This window comes from Colletes latitarsis, chromosome 6 (genome assembly GCF_051014445.1).
Source record: "Colletes latitarsis isolate SP2378_abdomen chromosome 6, iyColLati1, whole genome shotgun sequence".
Classification (NCBI taxonomy): Eukaryota; Metazoa; Arthropoda; class Insecta; order Hymenoptera; family Colletidae; genus Colletes; species Colletes latitarsis.
The window spans coordinates 7,713,223-7,733,917 of NC_135139.1; the positions used below are offsets into that span (position 1 = coordinate 7,713,223).

Sequence of the window (20,695 nt, forward strand, 5' to 3'; positions counted from 1 at the left end):
TAATAATTGTACAGTAATCGTATGGTTTAGTGATTTACGATTATAATTACGCAACAATTATACAATAACCATCGTGTAATTAGTAAAATTAAATAAAATAATTATAGTAAATTTACTTTATAGAAATAATCGTGGCAAATTTAATCAAATTTCATTTTGCCCGATACTGTTGTAATATTATCCCGCGGACGTTTGTCGATCTTGTATTAATTTCAAATAGCTTCTTATGTTTGAGCAAGTATAGATACAATATCTTTACATATAAACGCGGAAACGATACCGTTAGACATAGACCATTCTATTTTATTTTTAGAGTCACTCTGGATTAATCGTTTAGACCAGGATGTTTTCAACGAAGAGTAATCAATGTTTTTTATAAATGGCATTATTTACTTCGCGTATATAATGCAAAATTTTTCTAATCTAAACATTAAGGTGTAACAATCAAACTAGGAAGAAGTCACTTGTTGGTCGAAGTACATTATTAAATCAAACTTCCTATTAATGTAAAAACAACAGCTAACTGTTGTACAGAAATAGATTATCGGTTGATTATTAATTAAAGCCTCGATGAAGATCAAATATATGAGTCTATCGTTTCTATTCAATTTATTACACGATTTATGTTCTTAAACTTATTTCGTATGCATGTATATATTCGCATACGAATATTGTATATCAAATAGGGATAAAAGGATAAATCCTGGCAGGGATCGCTAGTCGTATTGAGTCAGTCGTTTTAATCAGCCTTCGTAAGGTATACGAATAAGGAACATCGACTCTTTCTTACGAAATTTGAAATCTTCCTTACTACAGAAAATGTTCGTATAGAATATTTAGTTCTACAGGTTTTGTGCTTCAAATTAATCTTTTTGCAAATCAAGTTTTTCTACAAATTTGTTTTCTTAAGTCATTGCAACAAAAATGAAATCCTATGTAAAGTTATTATTCAGAAATAAAAATTTTATTGTATGTATATAATAATACTTCAGCAAAAAATAACGTGAAATGGTATCAAATTAATATAAAATATTTATTTAACACCAGCTCTTACAACCGCACAAGTAATTACGAATAAAATCGTAAAAAATAACAAAATGACATTCCATTGCTTCTAAATCATCCATAAAGTGAATTTGATTTGTAAGAAGGTTAATTTGGGGAGCAAAACACGTATCTATATTAGTCATCGAGAAATTTAGTTAAACAGGTATAGCGTCCACTCTTTAACTACAAAATATATTCTCGACCCAAACTTCTCGTCGTGGTAAAAAGAACAACCGCCATATTGGAACCGAATAGCAGTTCCTTTTTCTCAGCGGTTTAGGTGCAGCGAAGTCGAAGTTAATAAACCGTAACGTATCGTGTTCGAACAAAGTACGTTGATCCTAATTCCAATATCGATTCACCATCGTTCGAGATGGCTTCTAATGTGTTGCTCGGCATGGCTTCCGCTTTCCTGGCCGTGATCGACATCGACAACAACCGAGGCCGCGATGGACAATCAGTCGGCGGATGGTGTTCGTCGTGCATAAGCGTGGATACGATGGAAAAAGCAAACGGAAAGCTGCATCGATAAAGAGCGTGCGCGCTACCATGTGAACCCGAATATCGTTTATCTTGAGTTACGCTACCGGTTGCGTGGTGCCGAATCGCGAGGCGCCGCGACGTCAGTTCGTATGCGAGTGGTTCGTTGACGAAACGCAAACGAAGTGAGAAACGTCTCGCCGCGCTCGCCGATCCAAGCTGTTCGTCTTCCACCGTCCCTCGATCGTTTCAACGTAGGTGCAACAACGCTTTACGGTGTCGTCGAAACGAAATCGAGTGTCGACGTTCGTTTATCAGTGACGGGAATTCGATTCCATCCCGTAAAACTTATCGTAACATTTAAACGTTGCCCGCTTTAAAAGTTTTCCGCTGTTTATGTTCGCCTCGCTACCGCGGAATCGAACCAATCAGAGTTTCGGCTAATCGTTTAAATTTAGTTGTTTCGAGCCACGTTTCGGTCTGTTCGTGTTCTCGTTTTTTTTCCTTTCTTTTCCTTTCATTTTCACGTCGTTCCTGTTTCTTCTTTTTCTACGTTCGACGAGAGGGCGCAACTCCGATACACGGTGCAGTTATTTCGAGCGTTTCTTATAGGGAAGCGCAAGTTTGTCGTGGTTCTAAAATTACGTGCGCTAGAGCTGGTCAGCGGGGGGACAGGGAACGATGGAGGCATTCGGGATGCTGTCGTAAAATTGACATTGACGCGCTTACGAATGTACAGTTTCCTCCTGAGGAATTCATTTTCCATTTCAGGGCGGCACAGTGTTAGGGGAGCCAAACAAGGTGGAGAAAATCGGTGATATCTACTTGCCGTACTCTATATTCCTGGAATATATACACGGCTTGGGAACGTCCAAGTTCGCGTGAGTTCACGGTGCAATATTTTCGTTAAGCTTATCGTTCGACGGTTTCGGGAAATTCGTTTTATTGCAGCCCGGGTACGTACAATCTCTTCAAACACAACTGCAACTGCTTCACGGAGGAAGTTAGCAATTTCTTGGCAGGCAAGGGTATCCCGAAGTACATTCTTGATTTACCGGAAGAGATATTTCAAACGTAAGATCGCTGAAACGATAAATAGAACTAGATGCCGCGAATTTGTTAATACGTATGATCTTATCGTTGTTCGTGTTTCCATACAGTCCGATCGGACAAGGTCTGAAATCGTTGATTGGGAGTTTAAGCAGCAGCTCGAGTGGATCAGTGTTATTTACAGTCGGTCAAGTATTCCTTGGTTCGATAAATCAGAGGGAAGTTTCGCCGGAATTCGAGCTTTTAAATGAGGCTGTCGAGGAAGCAAGGTAACAATACTTTATTTATCGTACTTTTTTCTGTACGAATATCGTTATTATCGGTATTATTAATATGCGTTACGGTAGGCTGAACTCGATCGCGCTAGAAGAAAGGAGAAACGAACTTAACGAAAAACTTGCGAAGAAGGACCGGAAGAAAAAAAAGAAGAAGAAGAAGGAGAAGAAGCAGAAAGGAAGTAGGGACAGCACCGCAAGCGACACTAACAGTACCGGTCCGAGCAATTGTGCAGACATGGCGGAAAGTGAAAGTATATTCAAATTTTTTTTTCAGGATTCACTCGCATTTCGTTTAATTAAATTACATTACATTTCGATTTTGAATTAAAACAATTATGAGAACAAAGAAAATGGCATAACTGTTACAGATATATCGATTTCAATTCTATGTATAGACATTCTTATATCGATTTGAACGCGGTTCTACGTAATCGAAACAGAACCGAAAAAGGATAAATTTGATTTGAAAAAAGTTGAATTTGAGGTGCAAAACCTGTATAATTGATTTGTTTGCATTTCTATTCAAAAGTATGGGTTGTGCTACAGTTATGCTCTGCAATGTACGATGTAAAAATATGTTTGTCAATATTCTTCCTCTCCAACTTATAAGTTTCAGTATATGTATCTTACAAAAAATTGTTTACATTCATTATTTTATTTATTGGTTGGAAACAGATTTTTGCTTCGAAATCGTAGTTATTTATTCCGAGGTCGTTGTTTAATATATCTGTTATTTGTATAAAAGGAGCATAATATGCAATAATATGTTTCTATATACACTTTCTTTTGTTTGATACGCAGCTGTATTGAGTGAGATGCAAGCTACTAATGGAGATACCACAGACATGTTACCGTCCGATAGAGTCCTGCAAATGGAAAACGAGGAGAAGATGGAACTGGAGGAACGGAAACGTCATCGTGACCCCCCCATAGTGTTTAAAGATTTAATAGACGTGAAGTCGGAATACGAGGCGTTATCTAGTTTATTGGAAGGAAAGTTAAACGACGAAGAATTTGTGTGCATGCAGGAACTCGAACAGTATATTATAGAAAACGAGGGCTCTTGGGCACTTGGGGATAATTTCTTAAATTTCGTAGGTAAGTCTTCGAGTAACTGCGTTTGCCGCTTAAATGCTACTTGCTGAACAATATTTACATATTTAGGGCGAATTCTATACGACAAATCCCTATCGAGCGATATAAGAGTGAAATTGTTGAACATACTTTCCGTTGCTGCGTTAAAAGACGACGTGATTCTTTTATTGCACCAGGACAGAAGAGAACATATTATTATGAATTACGCTTTCGACATTGATCGTCATCCCCAGGAAGAACAACTCCCTCTCACGCAATTCGTAAGTAAAATAAAACTTACAATAGGAGATCATCGACAGAACGTACAAGTTTTGAATTAAGCTACACGATCATTTTTATCTACTCCCAAAAATTGTATTTTACTATGAAAATTTCAAACAGTTTGAACGGAAAGTTCAGCGTGAAATATCTCTTTGGGGCACGCTGAGATTAAAAGTGTCCCACCTTTTTGATGCACCGTAATGTATGGTGGGACATTTTTAGTTCCACCTCGAAATATTACAATAGTTGCATGTATTCACTTGTGTTGGCAACATTCAACATGCCAATACAGGTTCATCAATTGTTACAAGCGGAAGGTTTATTGCGACAATCATTTTTTCCTGGTTTTCTATTTTTTTATATTTTTACATTATGTGATATCTTTATTAATAAAAATATACCAATTTTGTTTAATTTAAAACGCAATAAAATTTCTATGCAACATGGGTCTATTTTATTATCTGAAATCTTGTGCCGCAAAGAGATATATGCACTCTCTGCAATACGGAACGTATTAATATTCATAAAGTAAATTCTGGAGAAGTTATGTTTTAATTCATCTAAACAGCATTCCTGTAGATCATAATTACCTCCATCGGTTATCGTTCTACAGCATTAATAGGATTTGTAATCAATTCATTTTTACTCTGTATTACAGTTGGCAAATATGTTCGAAAATCTAAGTAGTTCGGAATGGCTATTGTACATATCAGAATGGCAACACCAGAACCAGAATATCAGCAATATAAGGGTGACGACCAAAGTTGCGGTACATTCGTTGCTTTCGAATTCGGTTGACATGCAGACTCGTGGAACGGCTATTATCCACAATCTTGCCTGCAAGGAGGTAAAAACTGTGGTCTGTATCTTTCCTATCCGATTAACAATCGAGCTTCTTCTTTTGCATACGTTTAAACTTACATTTGCAGTCACTATCTTATGCATCTTGCTTCGATAGAACAAAAATAGATCCTCAAACTAAAAAAAATCGTATATCCTCCTTGGTTGTAGATAGAAACAAATGATAGAGAGAAAAGTTGAATGGTGGAGGGAATCTAACGTATTAGGATCGATTTATATTATCCGTTCAGATATGGAATGTTTACGAAACGGTTTGGTTCAATCATAAACATTTAGTACTTATACCGTTAGTACATGTTCAGCAACATTAGACAGATGGCTGACGTTCGGGATCGAAATTGGTTAAAGTTCAAGGGAAGTAGATCTTTCGTCCCGTGTGTCTTTTCTCAGAGAGTCCGAGTAAAATAGAAATGCATAATGCGACATATCGATATCTCACAGTAGATTTAAAAGCATAAACATATTTGGCTGCCGGAATAAACAGGAAGCGAGTTCCCAGAAATGGCGGACATAGCAACCAACCAATTTCCAAGGTGTCACTATACTTCGTCTGGAAGGTCTATTTGTAAACATTATGCATTGTACCTAGCATTCTGAGTTTCGGATTAGTTGTACTTTCTATTTATCAAACTTATTTATAAATAATAGAACGTGGACGTAATATTTCATTCGACGTTTGCCAACAAAGGAAAATCCAGTACAGAGAAATTACGTCGATGTTTGATATAAGTAGAAGTACAGTATAAAACAAAATATTTACATATTTTGTCATGGACAAAATCACATCGGGATAAAGTAAAAATTCTATAGTACCCGAATATTAATTTGATTCGCTATACAGGGTGTTCGGCCACCCTTGGGAAAAATTTTAATAGAGGATTCTAGAGGCCAAAATAAGACAAAAATCAAGAATACCAATTTGTTGATAGAGGCTTCGTTAAAAAGTTATTAACAATTAAATTCAAAAATTTCAAATCGTTCTGGAAAAATTATTTTCGGTTGCGGGGGTCAATTACAATCATCTTTGGTGAATACACATACCTCCGAAATCCTACCCACTTTCGAGAAAAAAATTCGAGTAAGTGCTGAAAGTTTTGGGTGAAAAAAAAGACTTTCGAATCGTCTTTGAAAAATTATTTTTAGTTGCAGGGGTCAATTGCAAGCATTTTTGGTCAACAGACATACCCCTGAAATCCTACTCAATTTCGAGAAAAAAATTCCTTACCGAAAATCTAATTTCTGGCCAGAAATGTCTGCCCGAATTTTCATGCGAATCTATAAAGCGTCATAACTTCTGAACGGATTGGACGATTTTAATGTTTAAAAAAGCAAACTACGCGTATTTTGGTGGAGAATACGTACAAATTGCAAAAATATTCGAAAAGTTGGTCCTTGACCCCGTAATGTTAGGAAAACTCAATAAAAATGGTCCAATTTTCAAACAGCCATAACTCCTACAATAGTGAATATATTTCAATGAAATTTTTTTCTGAAGTAGAGCTCATGGGTGCCTACAAAAAAGTATTAGACAACTTTTCTGTAGGGTGTCAAACAAAATTACTAAAAATGAAAAATGAATTTTTAAGAAAAATCGACAGGGGGTAGGTGCCTAAATTTTTCGACGAAAAAAAAAATGTTTAATTAATTCTGAAAAAATTATTTTCGGTTGCGGGGGCCAATTACAATCATTTTTGGTGAATAGACATACCCCCGAAATCCTCTCCACTTTCTAGAAAAAAATTCGAGAAGGTGTGAAATTTTTCGACGGAAATCAAAAATTTCAAATCGTTTTGGAAAAATTATTTTCGCTTGCGGGGGTCAATTACAATCATTTTTGGTGAATAGACCTACCCCCGAAATCCTGCGCATTTTCGAGAAAAAAAATTCAGTACGGTGGGAACTTTAAACGTTAATAACTGTTTAACAAAGCCTTTATCAACAAATTGGTATTCTTGATTTTCGTCTTATTTTGGCCTCTAGAATCCCCCATTAAAATTTTTCCCAGGGGTGGCCGAACACCCTGTATATAAACATTCATATGTTTTTTTTCTACGATAATATTTGCCTGAATGGAATCATACAGTAAACGTTTCGTGTATGAAAAAATTATTGTTGTAGAAAGATTAAATTATCTATTTTAAGTCATTCATTTTTTTCCTGCGTCATTTGTTTTTGTCTATAACTAAAAAAGAGGTATGACTTGTCCCAATTTCTAGAATCATCCAGTGTAGGTTGTTTCGTACATCTTGACTACTTTAGTATCTTCGTTATTTTTACAAGTACGATAATATTCGTAGGAAACAAGGCATTTGTTTTGAAAAGATAAATAGTATGACAACGATTTTTTTTTTCAAAATCGTTTGTTACGTTTAATTTCAAAGCCATCAACATTTTTATTATCATTTTATTGTAGCTGACAAAATGCTAAACTGAACCACATGTGGTAACACGTGTATGAAATTATTCTTTTTGCCAGCTACGCAACACTATAGTACTAAAATAATATACTATTAGGATTATTAAATGTCGATGACCTTAATTGGGGATGGTCGATATAAACGAAACTGCCCTGTATTTTTGATATGGAAATCTAAAATGGAAGATGTTTTATTCGCGATGTTGCTTAACAAACGCTTTACGCCTAGTACTATTAATTAAACAACACAGCAGAGATGGTCACGCTTTTATTATTTTCGCGAATAGAAGTGCTGCCTTTATTAATAAATCAGCTGTAATTGTCAAATTTACTAGAGGTTCTTAACTCCGTATTGAGCCCCGTAACCGATTTACCAACGAGCAACGAGATATTGTTGACAACTTCAAATTGATTATATCGATAAAAATAAATCAAGAAATGTATAAACAGTCTCGTTGCTCGTTTGTATCTGTATTTTACATGTACACGATACTGCGCATTGCAGTTGACAAGGATGGATATCTTTCGAGAGATCGGATACTGTTTTTTCAGAAAATGAACAAAAGTAAAAATCTGCGGCGACTTTTACCAAAAGGCAGCATTTCTAAGGTACTTATCTGAACACGTATAATTTAACCGTACGTTACGGTAAGTCGTCCATCGTTACAATCGATTTCCATGAGCCACGCAAATTGTACATTTTACGAATACGTGCAATCTCATATGCAAAGTGTCCCACACATTTCTGTTAACAAAACATTCATAAATGTTTTGTTAATATGTTATATTATGTGTATATGGTTTTATACTATTTCGTATTTCAATAATCTCACTTACCAATGTCTACGTGTTAGAAACTTCACATTTTCCAGTTCTTGTATCTTTTCTGCCCATAAATTTCCAATAAGGTAAATATCTAGACCAATGTTCTCCAAAATGGAGGATTGGGTTGGATTGTCAATTTTTTGTTACTACTCCTTCCCCTTGAAATTTTCTAAATCCATCATTTGCCCTTGCTACAATTTTAGATCTTCAGAAAGAACACAGAATATAGTATATTACAACTAATTATACATCAGTATGTATTGCAAAATTTCATGATGATTGCATGATTTTCGTATACTTCTTTTGAAAATCACGAAGATACATATGGTACTGACTATATAATATAAAACGATTTAACTTTACATTAGTAAGTATTTAAGAAAAGAGGTAATTTGACAGATGTTTACTTATTCATTGGCTGTTTAAAGTGTCAAAGCAACATAATAGATTCTTTCAAGGGACAAGTGTTCATAACCGAGTTTATTTTTCTTGAAGTATACTGTTAATCAGTAAAATCTAAGAAATACGTATTTATTATTTTTATTAAATTTTAAATTTAAGAAAGGAAGTACTCCCAAGAAGTACATTTTAAGATAAATATGTCCAAACGGAAATGTTTCAGAATGTAGGTCCAGTTTACAATTTTGTCTACTTAACTCTGCCCTGTTCTTTCTTCTTTTGGTTACAATGCATGAAAGTGAAATAAACTTTATAGCAACCCCTAAATATTCCTTTTTTAAGAGAATTACAAAGCATCAGGCAAGGCAATTGTTATTAACACTTTGAGAAACTCTATCACACATATGTACATGACTGCTAGCCAACCATTATTGGTCACTAATATATGTTCTTACATATATTATTGAGTTTGTTCAGATTAAAGTCTTATGTCATATGTTCATTATAATATCTCTACTTTTATAATTCTTTGCATCCTAGTGTCACACTTTCATCTACAAACTTATACACGTTGCATTAGTCCAAAAAGTGACAACGTTTCGACCATGTATCCTACTGTATAAGCGCGATAGTGTACTTACATAGCTGAAATAAAGTTAAAGTATGTTTAAAAATATCAGGTCCTCTTGCATAGGAACTGATTGGATAAATATATATAGACAATATTAAAGTGTTAAACACAACCACTTTAATTATTCTTTACATATTACATAGGTTAATATAAATAAATTGCAGTAATGCCGATCATGGAGCTCGAACAAAAGCCACGGGAATCCCCGCACGATCTTCAACCTTATAGGTGTCGCCATTTGGCCGCGTGCTTATTGCCCTGATATTATGAACAGCTCAACAAAGTACACTGTTATGCAAATCATTTTTGACGATACTGTATCTTATACATAAACGTTTTTTGTATACTGTTCGATTACTTTGATGAGCTATTACATATCTTAGGTCTTAATATTTAATAATATGTTTCGATCAAAATAAAATCGTTTCGGGATATTTGATTAATGTCCCCTGTTAGTGTTCATTATTTTATGAGCTGTTCGCAAAAGCTATATGATCGAACAATCATAATCTTTGTCTAATCATCTTATATTCTATGAAACGTATAGGTATTCGACGATGTTGCCGTAGAGCTGACAATGGCGTTGCTGCAATATTTTAATGGTAATCCCGCCGAGGAACAGTTGTTCGCTTGCATGAAATCATTGGCGCGTTTCACGCAAATCAGCGGCCAGGAGGTACCACAACTTATACAAATGATTGGGCCAGAGCCAAATAAGTTTCGTGGAGTTTCCGAGAGGATCGATGAGCAAATTGATCAAATCAATAAAAAATTGCGTTAAGGTACACAATATGAAACAATCGCATTGAAAAATCCTGAATTCCAAGCGCGGTGCGATCCGGAGCGCTGTTATTATGTTATAACTGAATTTTTACATAGAGATTTTATTGAAATAAACTGCATATAATGTATTATTATACAATTATTATTAATTATTGTTGTCATTTAATATTATTAATATTATTAGCATTATCATCATCATTATTATTGTTATTATTATCATCATCATCTTCATTATTAACGTTATTATTATTATTATAATTATATTACAGCTATTAAAAATTGTAATAGCAGTTCTTGTTTGAGATACCCATTTTCTTCGTTCAAAGTATAATATTTTACTTAATTCTTTTGCGTGGAAAAAGATAACTACATATGTATAGTATTAGAGCTGGGTAAAATTTAGAGAGGAAATGTGTTAAATGCTAGTTTAAATAATAAATTCTTCTAGTTTATTTCAACAGTTTATAGCATGAAATAGAATCTTTTATTTTAAGCCATAAAATAAAATATTTATTTACTATTTACTAAATAAAATAGTATTTTACCCAGCTCTGAATATACAGTTATATGTATAATAGTTATTCCATCTCTTGAAAGATGACAAAACGGTTTTTAACTCAAACTTAACTATAACTCTAATTTTCTATAAACGGACTTGACTCTAATCTACTAATTTATTCCAGACGGAAAATCCCTCGTATTGTTCCGTAGTTGGAACAGTCCAGATACTAATTAAGTGCGTTTTACGATATAACATTGACCTTTGACTCGCGGAACAATACAATCATAAAACGATACCTGATCGAACGAACGCCGACAACCGACGCGGTCAGTTCTAGAAATTGTCCCTTTTAATTAATGACAGCGACTTATATACGTTTTGTTTTGAAAAAACCATCATTCTCCCCCCCCCCCCCCCCTTCCCCCCAGAAATTAAAAGTGCCAATTATCGTCGAAACTCAGGTAGTTGCTATCGTGAAAAGACTTTGAAGATCGTTCTGCGCAAAATTACAAGTCGGATCATTTCAGAGGATGCAGCAACTTTCGTGACTGAACACGAAACTTATAGCCTCTGGAAGACAGTGTGTAGAACTGACAAATGCAAGAATACGCGATACTATGCGTTGACTGACGATTGTACTTACCACTTTAAGAACACTCATAGATCAAAATTCTACCATAATAAAGTACAAATTGTACAATGTTCGAAGTTTTTGACGATGATCTACGAGAAATGCTGTTGTCGTCTACGTATATTCATTCCACGTGCGATTCTTGTTGATACTTAAATAAAGATCACGAAACAAGGCGAGGCCTTGGGTAATGATCAATCTCTCACATAGTGGAATCGCGTATAATGTTGTTCTATCTTTAACTACAAACCTTATTAAATAGGTCGACATGCATCAAGTAGTTATTTATGTCATATAAATTACGTTTGGATACGGTGGAGATTAATGTGGGAAGTCTAAAGAATCAGAGAACAATATTTCTTTGCACGGATTAAGATACTTAGTATTTATTGACTGTCTGTTCATAACTGTTGAGCAACATGAAATTCTTACGCTGTCTAGAGACGGTCGTATTCGAAGTCATACTTTTATTGCTCTCTTTCATGAATCGTAATATCGTAAAGAAATTTATTATCTTCGTGGGAAACTGTCAATTCCCTCATTCACTTTTTACCACAGCCACGCAAACATAAAGCAGCAAAAAAAGTACATGTGCTCATCAGTGGACGCATAAAAATATTGATTGCTTAAAATTAATTTTTACTAATATACAATGATATCTAAGTAAAGTATGTAATCTCTTACTTATCGAAGTATTTAATTTTATAAATGAATTAATTTTGAAGCGTTATTTGATTATTTATAGAAAAATTATAATGAATATTGTATTAGATTTCGCGTCACCTTTATTAACCTGCTTATACTATTTATCGACCGTCTTGTGCCCCCATTATTGACCAGCAATATTCCTTACAATTGGTATTTATCGATATAACAAGTAGTTAATATTAATAACAGATGAAGATCTTACTTTTCATTGTTCATTATATTACGTAAAATTGTACATTTCTTTTAATTGTCACTAATCAATGATCCAGCTTCAATCACGTTCAAACTGATTCGAAGTAATTCAAATCCATCGCTACCTGGAAAAACAAACATATCTTGAAACGTCGAATGCAATTGCGTTTATTTAACCATTAAACGTTTGTGGACGTGTGATTTGATAGTAACGAATTCCAGTGATTCAGCTTTCTCTCTTGCTGGCGCCAAGCGTTTGCTCTAAGCTTTGGGAAGAGACACAATCAAGCGATAACGATTTCGAGTCCGTGAAAATATGTTGATAGGAGGATAGAACCGCATTCATGTTTGCAGTACATGGATATAGTATGGCAACGTGTTGATATCAGTATGCGATATAGTTTCACGTAGTCGACGGCACTAATTGCTTCCGTAATTTCGGTTAATATCATTGAGGACGTATCGTGAGGATCTTATAAGCATTTGTCAGGAATACTGTATTCAATTTCAAAGGTATGTTAGTATCTAAGAAGAATTCTATTTCGTTGGAAGAACGCTTATCGTCGACGGGAGAACAAAATAAACGGAATTGGTCAATAGTGAAGTATGTAACTGTATTAAGTTGGTTGCCGAAGTATACCCAGTTGGATGCTATTTCGGATTTGGTTGCTGGAATTTCTCTAGGATTAACTTTAATTCCACAAAGTATCGCGTACGCTGCACTCGCAGGTTTAACGGCACAGGTATGTCATTCGATCTTGAAAATTGTTAAGTATTTCTTTCTTCGTTTGTTATTTTTATTTCGTTACTGTAGTAGTTCTTAGGGGACCGTGGCTAGAATCCTGAGAGCTGGCGAACTTGCACATAGAAACTTTAAATATTTGTTTTCGTTGTATACTTTATGTCTAAAAATATGTTGTATACTTTATGCCTCAGCTTTGGCATTATGATAGCTATCAGACTGAAATAAATAAATATTACTAGCTTTCTTAACTAAGCAGCTAATATAGAAGAAAAGCGTAAAAGTTGACGTTCAAAGCTTTCAAACGCTAAAGTTTCTTTTCACGTGTCATAAATTCACCCGAAAAACCCATTTAATTTTCTCTGAAATGTTAAATTGTATTAACTTAACAATTCCTCTTGTACGCGTTCCTTTCAGTATGGTCTCTATTCTTGCTTCATGGGCGCCTTTATATATCTTATTTTTGGATCTATTAAAGAAGTTTCGATTGGACCCACGTCCCTGATGTCACTCTTAACTTTAGAATATACTAGGAACATGCCAGTGGACTTTATCGTGCTATTTACATTTCTGGTTGGATGTGTAGAATTACTGATGGGTGTACTACGTTTAGGCTTGTATCGACAAACATTAAAAAGAATAAAAATTCTCTTTAAACAATTACAATAATCTAGTTTATATCGGATTAGTTCATAAACAATGTTTTTCTTTGAAAATTAATTTTTTCCATAATAATGCTATTTACAATTTCTCTTAAAGGGGATACGTTGCCATATTTGAATGGAATGTATGACTTGTGATAAATTATAAAATAAAAAAACAGCATTGTTTATGGGACGAATTGTTATAAGTATTTTATTACAGTATAACTTGACCCCCGACTAGTTCGGATGATCGAGGTTCTACTGTAGTTCTTCATTTTTCTCTTGAGATGCAATGTAAATAAAGGGTTCAACTCATTTATACAGGATTCTTAGTAGACTTTATATCCATACCCGTTACATCGGGTTTTACTTCAGCTACTTCGATTATTATAATCGTGGCTCAACTGCAAGGACTATTAGGATTAAAATTTAGAGCATCCAACGTCGCTGGCGATCTAATAAAAATAGTTAAGAACGTTAAAAACGTTCGTATACCGGACCTGACTCTTGGGCTTTGCAGCATTGCTTTCCTTTTGACTTTCAGAGTAAGTTTATCCAATTATCGTACTAGCAACGAAAATAGATGAGAAATGTGTTAATATTCGCAGAAACTAAAAGATACGGATTGTTGTTTTGCGAAAAACAAAAGAAACAAAAATGACAAAATCGTCGTTTTAAAGAAGATCTTGTGGTTTTTATCTATTGGTCGCAATGCGTTGGTGATCCTGATAACCTCCACGATAGCTTTCTACCTACAGAAATCAGGATCGACCCCATTTATTCTTTCAGGTATATTTTTACGATTCCTTATTTTATCATCGAAGCATTACGATAAGATAAACTTGTCGAAGTTTCACACGATGATCAATCTGCATGGTTTTTAAAAATTTTAAGCAACTTTTTCCTTTGCACGAAACCCAGATCTATCTCAGTTTCAGTTTTATACATTAATATTCGTTTATTTCACTTTAAAGGAAGAATGGAATCGGGACTTCCAAAGCTGTCTTTGCCACCATTTTCGTCTCAGGTGGGAAATCAAACTTACACTTTCGTAGATATGTGTTACCATTATGGAACTGGGATAATCGTATTGCCTCTCGTGTCGGTATTAGCGAACATAGCTATCGCTAAAGCATTTGGTAAAAAGTATAAGCTATTACAGAAATAGAGGCCTGTATTCATATTACACTATAACAAATGTATAAAATCTAAAAGTTACATTTACTACCTTGTAAGGTTTAATATTTTCTCTTGTCGTCGGGTTTATGTGTTTGTTATAGTGTTTTGAATACGAATCTGAAATTTCAGAATTCTTATGTATCAACAAATGAATAACCATGATGAATAACTTATTTTTAGCGAGCGGTAAAACCCTAAATGCGACGCAGGAGATGCTAACACTCGGCTTATGCAATATACTTGGAAGCTTCTTTTCAGCTATGCCAAGTACCGGAGCGTTCACTAGAAGTGCCGTGGTTTCCGCCAGCGGTGTTCGAACACCTATGGCTGGCATATATGTTGGTAATATTTCCATTTCAAGCTTAGAAATATTTACTGTGGATTAATACATTAAACGCTATGGTACTTAGGGACCGACAGTATCAAATTTAATAATATTTTACAATTCATACAGGATGTTCAGCCATCTTGGGGAAAAATTTGAATGGGAGATTCTAGAGGCCAAAATAAAACGAAAATCAAGAATACCAATTTGTTGATTGAGACTTCGTTAAAAAGTTATTAACGTTTAAAGTTCTGCCTGTAGAACGGCAATCTGCAAACAGCTGCGTGCACGTGATAGCAATTTTAAACGTTAATAACTTTTTAACAAAGCCTCAATCAACAAATTGGTATTCTTGATTTTCGTCTTATTTTGGTCTCTAGAATCTCCCATTAAAATTTTTCCCAGGGGTGGCCGAACACCCTGTATAAAACTAAAAACTATATTTACGCTTTTTTAATGAATTTTGTTGAAACATTTTAAACAAAAGTGAGGTTTCCAGCTCATCTTTTGTTTGAAATAGGTGTACGTTCTGTATTTTCATACCACCTAAATAGAAAATGAAACAAAATTAGTTTGGTGTTTAACGTATTAACCAATTACCTTATCAAGCGGAAAATATTATATTTGAAGCAAATGTAATATATTTTGTCTATAATAAAGTCTCGACTAAGGAGATTGAACGTTCCAGGTATTATGTCGTTATTGGCGTTAAGTTTCTTGACGCCGCATTTTTATTACATTCCACGCGCTACGCTTGCAGCAGTATTGATAAGCGCAGTTGTCTTCATGATTGATTTGAAGATAGTAAAACTACTCTGGAATGGATGCAGTAGGTGTCATACTTAATACAATTAATATAATTAAATCAACGATGAGACATACACAATTTTCGCTCGACAGTTAAAGGTGTTAAAATGCTTATAAGCCTTTACAGTGGTTCTCAACACGAGGTCCACAGACCCCGGTAAAATCCGTAAATAAATTTCTGGGAGGTCTACAATCTTGCTTAAGAAAATATTAAATACTTATTTTCGTTGCATACATTATATTTAAAAATATAAATTTTGCTCTTTGATTAAAATAATATTAAAGTAATGTATCGAAAGGTATTGTGACATATTCGTCTCCGTTAATTTTATTATCGCTTTGAAAAGTGTTACAGCTTATCCCAGTTTCTAGAATTACGCCGTATACAATATTATGAAAAAAAGGAAGAGTTGTGTCTGGCGTGTTCTTAATCAGGCAAGTGAACTTAGCAACCAATTGATCTGACTGTACTTAGCGCCTTAATATTAATGGGAATTCTCGTTCGTTAAGTATTCATCAGAAGAGAACCACTTTTAACGTTAAATATTTTAATATTTTCTTATCTCGAATTCATAGTAACTGTAGTGTAGAACATTAAAAAATCGAGCATACCGTACAATAAATTCCAAAAAGTTCTGTTTCATTGTTTATTATAGAAAAGGATGCCATTGCAGCGATAGTTACATTCTTAGTTAGTATTGTTTGCAGCGTGGAAATAGGACTTTTGACCGGTGCCCTATTTAATGTCATTTTTCTCCTTCGACCGACTGCAAGGCCACACATTGAAGTAATTCAATGCAAGGTAAAAAGATAAGTTTTTCGTAACTTACAACTCACGAGTACATGAATGAAAGAAATGATTTTTCCTTTAAATTACACAACGAAAAAATATTTTTTCACATTTTTAGACACAAGTTGGAAACAAATACATAATGCTCAAACCAGACGATGGGCTTCTTTACCCTGCTGCGAACTATTTTTGCAATACAGTCATCGATATCGTTCAAAAATACGATGAAAATAACACACTATTCGTTATCAATTGCGAAAAGATACGAAATATTGATTACACAGCAATAAGGGTATAAACATAGTAATTTCACTATTTATGAAATATTTCATAGTGACAATCAAGGCGAAAAAAAATTATTGTTGCGTTATATGAATCGACGAAGTCATTGGAAACGTTAGTTGCTTTGAGACACGTTGTTACCATCAAGTATACTGTTGTCACAAAGTGTTCAAGTTGGGTGGAGAATATGTCGAGTAAGATGTTTTAAAGCCTGTTTGTTTTTGCTTTTTATTTTATTGCTAAGTTATCACTTATGACACTTGTGACATTCTTGATGTAATTCACGGGTTTCAAAGTTTAATCTAACCCACACCTAACCAGACAATAATCTGTTTCCTGCCTTTATGTACCATTCTATTACAGGGGATCGAGGTGTTATCAAAAAATATGAACGCAGAAAGAAAGAAACTGTATTTCCTCCATGTTAATTCGGAAATATTTAAAAGTATTCAAACTTTTGGTAATGATAAATACTTTTACTTCATCGACGCAGAAGATAATATATGCATGTTTTATGGTACACGTTACATTCATATCAGCACTTTCGATTGTTTTTATTCTACCTATTGTAAAATATACGTTTTCCAGACGGTATTTTGACAAATGAAGAAGAAGCGAAGGAAGAGCTCTTAGAAAACGTGGTGGAAAATGCAACGGTTGCGACTGTGCATGATAAGAGGTATTCAGAGACACATAAAAAAATTGTTACAAATCCTGACGACAATACCGAAGAAATTGCATTAATGTCACCGTTATCGTCGAAAGCGAAATAAAAATATCTTGCAAGAACAACACATGTGTAAATAATATTTCAATAATAATTATCTCTTTTTACGCGTAATATCGATTGGTTTAGAAATATATTTATTCTTAACGAAAAATGCGGTCTGTTCTAATTATACGATAACAATTTATCGATAACAAGCTAGTAACACAAATGACAAAAGTTCAACAACGGGTTGAACGATGGGTTTGTGCCATGCGGCGAACGAATGTAGCGTGCATAAATACTTTTCTCCCTTTTACATTCTTACAAGCTAGATTACTAAACTAAAGAGATAGAAGGAAGCAGTGTTCCTTCGATCTTCTAGTTTAATTGTACCAAGTAATTACTTCGTTTAAAAAGGGATGAAAGTAAATCGAGGGACACGCGACGCGACGCGATGCTGAACCGTGCAGTGGATCCGAAGATCGAACCTACTGCCCTTTCTAACTCGATCTCTATAGGAAAACAGATTTAGTAACTAATTCTTAAACCCCCAAACATTAAAAGGGATAAAAAAGAAAAATTTCCCCCCTTAAGCAGTATAATTTTCTCTAGTATCTTAAAGAACAGTTTTAAATTCGCAGCCATTAGCTCGGTGTTACCCACGAAGAAGAACTTCTTCATCGTGGGTAACACCGATTACCAGATCTCACCACGTGGAGGTTGCTGCGAGTGGAGACCCAAAGAGAGATGGATGGAATCCAAGTTCCATCTATCTCCCTTTTGTATTCTTAGGGAAACTAGAGAGATAGAAGGAAGCAAAGTTCCTTCGATCTTCTAGTTTAGTTATGTCAAGCAATTATTTTATTTAGAAGAAGGATGAAGCTAGATTGTGGGAAACGCGACGCGACGCGATGCTGAACCGTGCAGCTGATCTTGGGATCGAACCTACTGCTCTTGCTAACTAGATCTCTATAGGAAAACAGATGCTGCAACCCTGAATCGAGGTCTCCATTTCCCCAACGCAACCCGCCGGGAGCCCGAAGGACCCAACTTAGGCTGTCTGACATAGAGAGAGTACCTGAGACAAGGTCGATTTCCGCTGGAAGGTGTGCGTTTCCGCAGAATACGGAAACTCCACACCTTTCAGCGAAGAACTATTTTCCCTCGATCGAATTACCAAGGGAAGGCGATTAGATCTTTCGGACCAGCCACACGGCCGATCACATGTTTCAATCGATGAAACAGTGGTGATCGAAGCTGGGAACGAAGGAACGAAAGAGAGAGAAGCTACTCGTTTTATAATTGCTTGACATTATACGGAGACGCGTACAGAGACGAGGCTTATATCTAATCGATATAGTCGTACCAAGCAATTATTTCGTTAAAAAAAGGTGAAGCTAAATCGTGGGTGGCGTGACGCGATACAACGCGATGCACCATGCAATAGGTGCAAGGAACGAGAGACGCGAATCGAATAGCAAGGTCCAAAAGGTCAGCTCGTTGCCTCTTAGCGAGTCCAATCGAAGGGGAAGTGAATCGACGCAACCGACACAGGAGTTCCCCATTTCCCCCAAGCATCCTGTTGGTAGCCAGCTGGACCCAACTCGGGACGTCTAACAGAAAGAGGGATCCTGAGTCGGGGCTACCGCAGACAGGAACAGTCCCTGATCCCCTCTGCGGCCGAAATACCCTTTCCCTTGGATCGTCTCACCAGAGGACGGCAACTGACCCTTCGGACCAGCTAAACGGCCGATCACTTGCTTTCTACATCAAAGCAGTGGTGATCGGAGTAAGAAACGAGAGATCGAGGGAAAAAGAAGCTACTTGATAAACAATTACTTGGCGCATTCGCGTACAATGTAGTCGTCGACGCTTAAGTCTAATTTAATTTTGCCAAGTAATTATTTTGTTTAGAGAGGGTGAAGCTAATGTGAGGGAAACGCGACGCGACGCGATGCTAAACCATGCAGCAGATCTTAGGATCGAATCGACATTACCCTTGATTGATCGATTTCTATAGGTAAACGGATACTCCGCGAAACGGAAGGTATGCGTTTCCGCTGAAAACGGATACTCTACACCTTCCAGCGAAATACCATTTTAAATCTTTCGGACCACTGCACGGCCGATCACATGTTTCATTCGTTGAAACAGCGGTGACCAAAGCGAGAAACGAAAGAACGAGAGAACGAGAAGCTACTTGTTTTATAGTTACTTGGCAATATTGGGAGACGCTTACGATAGAGACTTAAAATTAACGTCGAAGCTCAAGTTTAGTCAAGTTAAAACTAAAATTCGAACGATAGAAGGAAACAAAGTTCCTTAGATTTAGTTGTACCAAGCAATTATGTATTTAAAAATAGGGATGAAGCTAAATCATGGGATACGCGACGCGACGCGACGCTGAACCGTGCAGCGGATCCGAGGATCGAACCTACTGCCCTTGCTAACTAGATCTCTATAGGAAAACGGATGCTGCAACCCTGAATCGAGGTCTCCATTTCCCCAACGCAACCCGCCGGGAGCCCGAAGGACCCGACTTAGGCTGTCTGACATAGAGAGAGTACCTGAGACAAGGTCGACTTCCGCTGGAAGGTGTGCGTTTCCGCAGAATATGGAAACTCCACACCTTCCAGCGAAGAACCATTTTCCCTCGATCGAGTTACCAAGGGAAGGCGATTAGATCTTTCGGACCAGCCACACGGCCGATCACATGTTTCAATCGATGAAACAGTGGTGACCGAAGCAAGAAACGAGATAACGAGAGAAGAAGCTACTTGTTTAATAATTGCTTGGTAGAGCGCGGTGATACGTATAATAAAGAAATCTTCGACGTTAATTTTAAAGTTCGCGACGAAGCTTAAATCTAATATACTTGGAATTATATGTCCCTCGGCGGATGACTCCCTCAGCGGATGAATCCCTCGGCGGTTGTGGCGTTTTCCCTCGATGTCCTTAGAATTGATCTGTAATAGATCTGAGCTGAAACAAAAACTAATACTTGTATTAGTATCATATTGAGGAAAATTTAATAAACCCTAACCAATCCATCTGTAAT

The 20,695-nt window shown here is 35.8% G+C and overlaps 3 protein-coding genes across 11 annotated transcripts in view; 2 read left to right on the forward strand and 1 right to left on the reverse strand.

The window, feature by feature from the left end:
- LOC143342320 (uncharacterized) overlaps positions 1–10,268 on the forward strand; it is a 24,098-nt gene extending 13,830 nt beyond the window's left edge. For 7 of the 9 annotated variants that reach the window (XM_076766061.1, XM_076766059.1, XM_076766055.1 and 4 more), the window contains exons 4-12: positions 2,299–2,408; positions 2,479–2,601; positions 2,688–2,846; positions 2,925–3,106; positions 3,657–3,953; positions 4,020–4,210; positions 4,870–5,058; positions 8,041–8,097; positions 9,891–10,268. In XM_076766061.1, the coding sequence (XP_076622176.1) occupies positions 2,299–2,408; positions 2,479–2,601; positions 2,688–2,846; positions 2,925–3,106; positions 3,657–3,953; positions 4,020–4,210; positions 4,870–5,058; positions 8,041–8,097; positions 9,891–10,124 (1,542 nt within the window). In that variant the 3' untranslated portion in view covers positions 10,125–10,268. Of the gene's footprint in view, positions 1–2,298; positions 2,409–2,478; positions 2,602–2,687; positions 2,847–2,924; positions 3,107–3,656; positions 3,954–4,019; positions 4,211–4,869; positions 5,071–8,040; positions 8,098–9,890 lie in introns of all 9 variants that reach the window. The other 2 variants (XM_076766064.1, XM_076766063.1) reach the window with 2 other exon arrangements.
- Nha1 (Na[+]/H[+] hydrogen antiporter 1) overlaps positions 1–20,695 on the reverse strand; it is a 572,935-nt gene that overhangs the window by 13,289 nt on the left and 538,951 nt on the right. The gene's annotated exons all lie outside the window — the stretch shown is intronic.
- Positions 10,411–17,813, forward strand: LOC143342314 (sodium-independent sulfate anion transporter). Its single transcript, XM_076766047.1, has 11 exons — positions 10,411–12,902; positions 13,319–13,514; positions 13,870–14,090; positions 14,154–14,334; positions 14,520–14,684; positions 14,905–15,066; positions 15,738–15,878; positions 16,513–16,658; positions 16,765–16,938; positions 17,292–17,445; positions 17,517–17,813. Exons 1-11 carry the CDS (start codon positions 12,675–12,677, stop codon positions 17,699–17,701), a joined length of 1,953 nt encoding a protein of 650 aa, XP_076622162.1. The 5' UTR covers positions 10,411–12,674; the 3' UTR covers positions 17,702–17,813.

What these genes read in the sequence shown, in the direction of transcription:
- LOC143342314 (XM_076766047.1), top strand. Translation starts at nt 12,675, where the DNA reads ATGTTAGTATCTAAGAAGAATTCTATTTCGTTGGAAGAACGCTTATCG. An exon ending in GATGGGTGTACTACGTTTAG is followed by an intron (nt 13,515 to 13,869) that starts GCTTGTATCGAC and finishes TCATTTATACAG; the next exon opens with GATTCTTAGTAGACTTTATA. An exon ending in TTGATTACACAGCAATAAGG is followed by an intron (nt 16,939 to 17,291) that starts GTATAAACATAG and finishes ATTCTATTACAG; the next exon opens with GGGATCGAGGTGTTATCAAA.